Consider the following 8,064-nt stretch of genomic DNA (forward strand, 5'->3'; position numbering starts at 1 on the left):
ACTCTCAAGCAATAGTACATCATCCTTAGGTCTACTTACACATAAGAATGAACTGCTAGACTCAAGCTGAAGACAAAGAGAATAGGTTATTTATTATGCCATTGATTTTAAAAAGCCACAATTATAATAGGACTCTTTATCTTAAGACACTGAATATTTTCAGAAGAATGACTGATTTCAAACCGTTTGCTCCAGAGAAAGCATATAATAAAGCATAGGAACATTGATTACAAAGTGATACAGTGAAATCAATGATATTAAATTTCTACCCATCTTCCAAAACCTGTTCAGATGCCCTCTCCTTACCCTGTATTGATCACCTAAGCCACAAGTTACGCCCTAAGGCTTCTGACTTCCAAAGCACTTAGCTTTTCTTTGTTTTTTATTTTTTTTTCTTTGAGACTGAGTCTCGCTCTGTCGCCCAGTCTGGAATGCAGTGGCGCAATCTCGGCTCACTGCAAGCTCCGCCTCCCAGGCTCAGGCCATTCTCCTGCCTCAGCCTCTCCCAGTAGCTGGGACTACAGGCGCCCGCCACCACGCCCGGCTAATTTTTTTTGCATTTTTAGTAGACACAGGGTTTCACCGTGTTAGCCAGGATGGTCTCGATCTCCTGACCTCGTGATCCGCCCACCTTGGCCTTCCAAGGTACCGGGATTACAGGTGTGAGCCACCGCGCCCGGCCAGCACTTAGCCTTTTCTATGAATACTATGGATACTTAACACACCTTACTTTATACTAAATTATCTTTATTTATATATCTCAACTCCATTACTAGCATTTTAAATGCTTTTTGAGCCTTCAGTAAATATCTACTGAATGAATGAATGAGTGAATGAATGACTAGGTGGACAGATGGTTGGATGGAGAGTTCTGGCAACACAATCCAAGGTAATGGGTTACAGATGGTTTAAGATATTGAAAAGCATTTTATTGAGACATGCTGGCAAGAATTAGCACTAGATAAAAGATGAAATTATGCCCCCCCCAAAAAGTAACCTTTTGGAAATTCTTTAATAATTCATATTTTACCCAGCTTTTATGTTCTAATTAATATAAAATATGAACTTCAAAATTTTTTTTATCAAAAAAATACTCTGGCACTACAAAGAACAGAACAGTGGTTTAGGCCTGGCATGGTGGCTCACGCCTGTAATCCCAGCACTTTGGGAGGTCAAGATGGGCAGACCACCTGAGGTCAGGAGTTTGACACCAGCCTGGCCAACATGGTGAAACCCCGTCTCTACTAAAAACACAAAAATTAGGTGGGCATGGTGGCAGGTGCCTGTAATCCCAGCTACTCAGAGGCTTGAGATAGGAGAATCACTTGAACCCAGGAGGTGGAGGTGGCAGTGAGCTGAGATCGCGCCACTGCACTCTAGCCTGGGCGACAAGAGTGAAACTCTATCTCAAAAAAAAAAAAAAAGAGAGCGGAAAAAAAAAAAAAAGAGAGCGAAAAAAAAAAACAGTGGTTTAGCTCCAAACTAAAATTTTACTATGCATAGAAATAAGATCACCTAGATTTTCTTACAGAGTTTAATTAAATCATCAATATCCTTCTAACAGAAACATGCTTATCAGATAAAAGTGTTAAGGACAGAGTACAAAATTATGTATACATTATGGCTACAAACAAACCTGGCATAGGAAAAGAAGCCAGAAGGAAATAATACAAAATGACCAAGGTGATGAGTTCAAAGGAAGAAACCACGGGCCATGTGGTTCTACTTTCTCCATCTTCAATACTCTATTTTCTCTCAATAATCACTATGATAAATCTCTACATAAGTCCTTAACTTTTCTCTCCTTATATGTCCTCAAATTAAATTGCTATGCATTATATATTACTATCTGTGTTTACATTTAAAAATCTTTTAGAATCAGGCATGAGTCACAGCTTAGTACTTCTCATAGTGTGAACATGATAAAGTATAACTCCTATAAGCCTCAATTTTCTCATCTAAGTAAACCACCTCTGCAGGACTAAATAATATCTCATGTAAAACACCTAGCACAGTGCCTACCTCACAGTAGTGCTCCATTTTCTTTTCTTTCTTTCTTTTTTTTTTTTTAAAGGACTTTAAAATCTACCACTAAACAGCTCAGGAAAAATATTATAAATACACCCCAGTACTCCTCTGTGCTTAGTCTAAATGAGGCCTCACAATCTTTCTGAACACAGCAGCCCAGGTAAAATGAAAGAGCTGCCATAAAAATGAAAACCTATTTGTCATCAGTAACCTAGACAAGAGGAGTGCAGTGGCGCAATCTCGGCTCACTGCAAGCTCCGTCTCCCGGGTTCACGCCATTCTGCTTCAGCCTCTCGGAGTAGCTGGGACTACAGGCACCCGCCACCACGCCCCGCTAATTTTTTGTATTTTTAGTAGAGACAGGGTTTCACCGTGGTCTCGATCTCCTGACCTCGTGATCCGCCCGCCTCGGCCTCCCAAAGTGCTGGGATTACAAGCGTGAGCCACCGTGCCCGGCCGACAAGAGGCTTTTTAAGGAGCTTCTCCCAGCACATACTGTATAATGTCAGCGACACAGGTGAGAGAGAAATTCTTTTCACAAGTTTGTCAAAAAATTAAATCTATGACTCAACTCTAATCCACCCAATAAAACATTTCAACAATGCAGATTTTTAAAAATAGATGTTTAGAGATTTTTCAAGTTTGGTTTGGTATTTCAAAAAAGAAACATCACAGCAAATCTTCATAACAATGGATTTGATAATGGGTTCCGATCTATACACCAAAAGCACAAGCAACAACAAAAAAAATTGATAAATTGAACTTCATCAAAATTAAAAACTCTTGTGCTTCAAAGGACATCAAGAAAGTCAAAAGAAAACCTACAGAATGGGAGAAAATATTTGCAAATCATATATTTGGCAAAGTTGTAATATCCAGAACATATAAAGAACTCCTGTGACTCAACAACAAAAAGATAACCCAATTAAAAATGGATAAAGGACTCGAACAGACATTTTTCCAAAGATCATACATAAATAGCCAATAAGCACATGAAATGATGATTCACATCATTAGTAATTTGGTAAAAAACAAAAATCAAAGCTGCAATGACATACCACTTCACAATTACTAGGATAGTTGTAATCAGAAAAACAAGAAATAATAAGTGTTGGCAAGGATGTGGAGAAACTGGAATGCATATACACTCCTAGTGGGAATGTAAAATGGTGCAGCCACTATGGAAAAGTTTGGCGGTTCCTCAAAAAACTAAACACAGAATTACCGACAATTCCACTTCTAGGTATATACCCAAAAGAATTGAAGACAGGGTCTCAAACTAGTATTTGTATATCAATGTTCATTGCAGCATCATTCACAACAGCAAAAAAGTAGACACAGCCCAAGTGTCCATCAACAGATGAACAGATTTCTAAAAAGTGCTATAGACAGACAATGGATATTATTCAGTTGTAAAAAGGAATACAGTTCTGATACATGCTACAACATGCATGAACCTTGAAGACATTATGTTAAGTAAAATAAGCCAGACCCAAAAGGACAAATATTGTATAATCTCACTTATATGAGGTACACAGAATTGTCAAATTCATAGCAACAAAAATAGCTGGGCACAGTGGGCTCATGCCTGTAACCCTCACAGTTTGGGAGGCTGAGGTGGGCGGATCCCTTGAGCCCAGGAGTTCTAGACCAGAAGTTCTGGGCAACATAGCAAGACCTTGTCTCCACAAAAAATAATAATAAACTAGCTGGGTGTGGTGGCGTGTGCCTGAAGTCCCAGCTACTCAGGAGGCTGAGTTGGAGGACTGGTTGAGCCCAGGAGGTTGAGGCTATAGTGAGCCGTGACAGCACCACTGCACTTTAGCCTGGGCAACATAGAGTGAGACCCTGTCTCAAAAAAAAAAAAAAAAAAAAAAAAAAAAACCACAAAAATAAATCAGAAGTTACCAGGGTTTGGGAGGAGGTGGAATGAGGAGTTACAGTGCAATGGTGGCAGTGATGAAAACGTTTTGCAAATAGGGACAATGGTTACACAATACCATGAATGTACTTAATGTCACTGAATAGCACACTTGAAAACAGTTAAAATGGCAAATTTTATATTTTATATATATATAAAACTACAATAAAAATAAATGAAAGTAAACTTAAAGGCACAGAAAAAGGCAATAACAAAGAAACATGACAGCTAAACTAATAAAGAAAAATGACATCACGTCAGTACCTTTCCACACACTGCCTTCGGGACAGGGGAGGCTGACATCTTCGGTTATGAGCTTCTCGGGCAGCAAGTCTAGCTCCTGACAACTGAAAGAGAGTACAAAACCCATTGAATAAACTGTGAGATCTCAATCATCCTAGAAGAACTGGCATCACATTCTGACATCAAGAAGCCAGAAATTCAACCAATTCAACAGGCATTCATTTCAGGGGAAAACAAAACAGTGAAAACTGGGAAAATTCTAGCGCAGCTTGAAGCAATATCCAGCATATTAAAGCCCTGAGAGATTAGCATATGTTCACTGTCGCGTCATCCACAATAGCAAAAAGGTGGACACAAGCTAAGTATTCACCTTAATGGGTCTCCAGAAGAGTGGTATATAATACTGTTTTACCGTAAACCTAACAAAACTGAAAATTCTCTGGTCAAATCTTTCAGAAACTTCAACTGGAGCCGAGTTCAAGAGGATACCAAGCTCATAACTATATCTCTAAGTGCCTTCATTGGTCATCTAATAGCTGTTTAAGGGATGTTCAATGCAAATGCTCAAAAAGTTTTTTAACACTTTCTGAAATGATCATGATTTCTCTTTAGTGAGAAATCTGTATTTGCCAACAGTGCCATTGACTGAATGTTTGTGCCCCCTAAAATTTGTATGTTGAAGCCTTAACCCCAATGTGATGGTATTTAAATGAGGGGCCTTTGGGAGGTAATTAGGTCAAGAGGGTAAAGCCCTCATGAATGAGATTAGTGTCCTTCTAAGACAGACAGTGCTTGCTTCCTCTCTCTGGGAAATGAGGATATAATGAAAGGACGGCCCTCTGCAAATCAGGAAGAGGACAAGACCTACACCAGACACTAGGTCTGCCAGCATCTTGATCCTGGACTTCCCAGTCTCCAGAACTGTGAGAAACAGATGTCTGTCGTTTAAGCCACACAGCCTATGGTACTTCTGTTACAGAAGCCCAAGCTAAGACACAGAAGATCAGCCCCACCCAATATTACTACCTCAGAGAGTCTTATGGGGAATTAAGACTTTCAGACAGTAGTTTAAGGTATCAGTAATCAGAGTAAACATGAACTCCAGTTTTCTGAACCAACAAACATAGTATCTCCATCTCTCTTAAGAGATTTATCTTACATGTTCAGACCGCGTATTTTCATTGGTTTACACATTCTCAACAAAATTGTCACATATACCAAAAATAAAAAAATATCCAAAAAGTTGATATACCTTTTCATCTTCCCACTGAAAAAAATTACAATCTTTTCTATCTCTACAGGCTGAACAGGCATAAAACCTCCGAGTTTCTTCTTTCCCTTGGGTCACCTTTACAAACAGAAGAGTGGGTCCTAGTTCCAGAATAGAAAAAAAAAAGTGTCAAATAACGGTCATCTACATCAAGTTCTTAGTTTTCACAGCCCTTAAACAAAATTTGGGCCGGGCGCGGTGGCTCACGCTTGTAATCCCAGCACTTTGGGAGGCCGAGGTGGGCGGATCACGAGGTCAGGAGATCGAGACCACGGTGAAACCCCGTCTCTACTAAAAATACAAAAAAATTAGCCGGGCGTGGTGGCGGGCGCCTGTAGTCCCAGCTACTCGGAGAGGCTGAGGCAGGCGAATGGCGTGAACCCGGGAGACGGAGCTTGCAGTGAGCCGAGATTGCGCCACTGCACTCCAGCCTGGGCGACAGAGCGAGACTCCGTCTCAAAACAAAACAAAAAAACAAAAAAAAAACAAAATTTGATTGAGCTTTATGCACAATTTATCATAATTAAATCCATCTCTTTGGTTGGTTTTTGTTTTGTTGGGGTTTTTTGTTTTGTTTTGTTTTCTTGAGACAGGGTCTCCCTCTGTCACCCAGGCTGGAGTGCAGTGGCACAATCATGGCTCACTGAGATCTCTGCTTCCTAGCCTCAAGCGATTCTCCCGCCTCAGCCTCCCGAGTAGCTGGGACTACAGGTGCGTGTCCCCAGCGGTTTTTGTTTTTTTGTAGACGGAGTATCACCATTTTTGCCCAGGCTAGTCTCAAACTCCTGGGCTCAAGCGATCAGCCCGCCTCGGCCTCCCAAAGTGCTGGAACTACAGGTGCACGCCACCACGCCGGCTTCTCTGTGTTTAATGAATGTTTCTTTTCTCTCTGTTACAACATTCCGGCAGTGACTACTTATAAATAAATTTTGAAAACTGGTCTCTCCAGAAAGAAAATGCTATTGTCGGTATAGTTGCTGTCTACGTTGTGAATATTACAAACCTGAGACTAAAACAAGGAAGGGACTCAGAGAACTGAGGACTTCGACATCTCTTGCGCGGTTACCCTTGCAGTGAAAACCTGACCTTTGAGCTGGACACACCCACTTTCTGTAAGTTAGAGAAAAACTAAGTCTAGTTCGCAGGCAAGAATTACACTGTCTTTCTCCCTAATTTTTTATTTTTGAAGGGACAGCAAATCAACAAATGAAATCCCCAAGTACTTGTCAACGAGAACTATTCAATACCATGCATCCTTCTCTTTGCCTACCTTTCTGCCCCTTCCCCCCAAAACAGAGATGAAACAGTCCTGGAGCCAAAACCACAAGGGTGGAGACTTGCTCTGAATGTTTCTCAAGTAAGTTGAAAAACACGTTCTGAGGAAGGAGTATTTTCTAGGCAGCACACTGGTGAGGGAAAGAGGCAGATAAAAATACAGGAGCCCCAAAAGCCACTTCCAAGCCAACTCACACCCTCAGCGCCCGGCAGTTAGGCTGAGCCCATACTCTGACCCACCGTGAGGGCACAGCGGGGCAGGGACGGCAGGTTCCAAAGGAAGCACCACCTCCATTTCCGAGCTTCCCCGGCATCCTGCGCTGCCCTCTGCCTCCACGGCTTCAAACCCATCCCTGGGGGCCGCCATCTTCCCGTCGCCGTCCCGAAAGCCTCAGTACGAAACAAGAATGCTGAGAAAGAGCGCCCCCGCGACCCAAAGCGACCCAAAGCGACCCACAGCGCCCCCAGGCGCTTAGGAGGAGCTGCGGCGGGGGCTGCCGCGGCAGAGGCCACGCCCCGAAACGCAGTCCCCGCCCACCTGGGGGCTGCACCTAAGCGGCCCCTAGCGGTGGGGCTCGCAGGTCACTTGTGGGACCCGTGCCATGAGCTCAGCGCCTGAAAGCACCCTCCTTTCTTAAGAATATAGCCAGGAGGTGAGATGATTCGAACAAAGACTTGGTTGTATTGTAGGTCCATAAGGCAGCATTACCACCTCTGCCAAATAGCTGAAATGGCTGCAGCAGCTGCGATTAAAGGACCATTCTTTGTTTTTCAAAATCACAGTCACTGCATCATCCTCTGTAACTTTTGGATAACCCTGAAAGTTGCACATCATAGTTGCATACTCATTGACATTTATACATTAGAAAGAAAGAAAACCGTCCTGATTTGCAGATGACATGATTGTCCACATTTTAAAAATCCGAAAGAATCTATCAGGAAAACACCTCCGGTTTAAACTGAGTTCAGCAAGGTTGCAGGATATGAGATAAACATACAAACATCAACTGGATTTCTAAATACTAGCAATGATCACAAGAACACTCAAAAATAGAATACCACTTAAAATCACTCAAATAAATGAAATAGGCGTAAATCTAACGAAATATGTGCAGGGCTTTATGTATGCTAAAAACTCCAAAATGCTTGATTAAAAAAAACCAAGGCTGGGTGCAGTGGCTCACACCTGTAATCCCAGCACTTTGAGGGGCCAAGGTGGGAGGATTGCTTGAATCCAGGAGTTCGAAACCAGCCCAGGCAACAAAGCGAGATGACGTCTCTAAAATAAATAAGCAATTTTTAAAGTTTTTTAAAAATCAAAGAATAG

At 41.9% G+C, this 8,064-nt stretch overlaps 1 protein-coding gene across 3 annotated transcripts in view; it reads right to left on the reverse strand.

The window, feature by feature from the left end:
• Positions 1–7,142, reverse strand: part of ZCCHC4 (zinc finger CCHC-type containing 4) — a 57,183-nt gene extending 50,041 nt beyond the window's left edge. For all 3 annotated transcript variants that reach the window (XR_004027341.1, XM_030801235.1, XM_003258546.2), the window contains exons 1-3: positions 6,978–7,142; positions 5,445–5,563; positions 4,214–4,296 (exon numbers count right to left, since the gene is read on the reverse strand). Coding sequence is in view for 2 of the 3 variants with exons in the window: in XM_030801235.1 (XP_030657095.1) it covers positions 4,214–4,296; positions 5,445–5,563; positions 6,978–7,104 (329 nt within the window). In the remaining variant the exon portion in view is untranslated. The remainder of the gene's footprint in view (positions 1–4,213; positions 4,297–5,444; positions 5,564–6,977) is intronic.
• Between the last annotated feature and the right edge of the window lie 922 nt (positions 7,143–8,064).

This window comes from Nomascus leucogenys, chromosome 20 (genome assembly GCF_006542625.1).
Source record: "Nomascus leucogenys isolate Asia chromosome 20, Asia_NLE_v1, whole genome shotgun sequence".
Lineage (NCBI taxonomy): Eukaryota > Metazoa > Chordata > Mammalia > Primates > Hylobatidae > Nomascus > Nomascus leucogenys.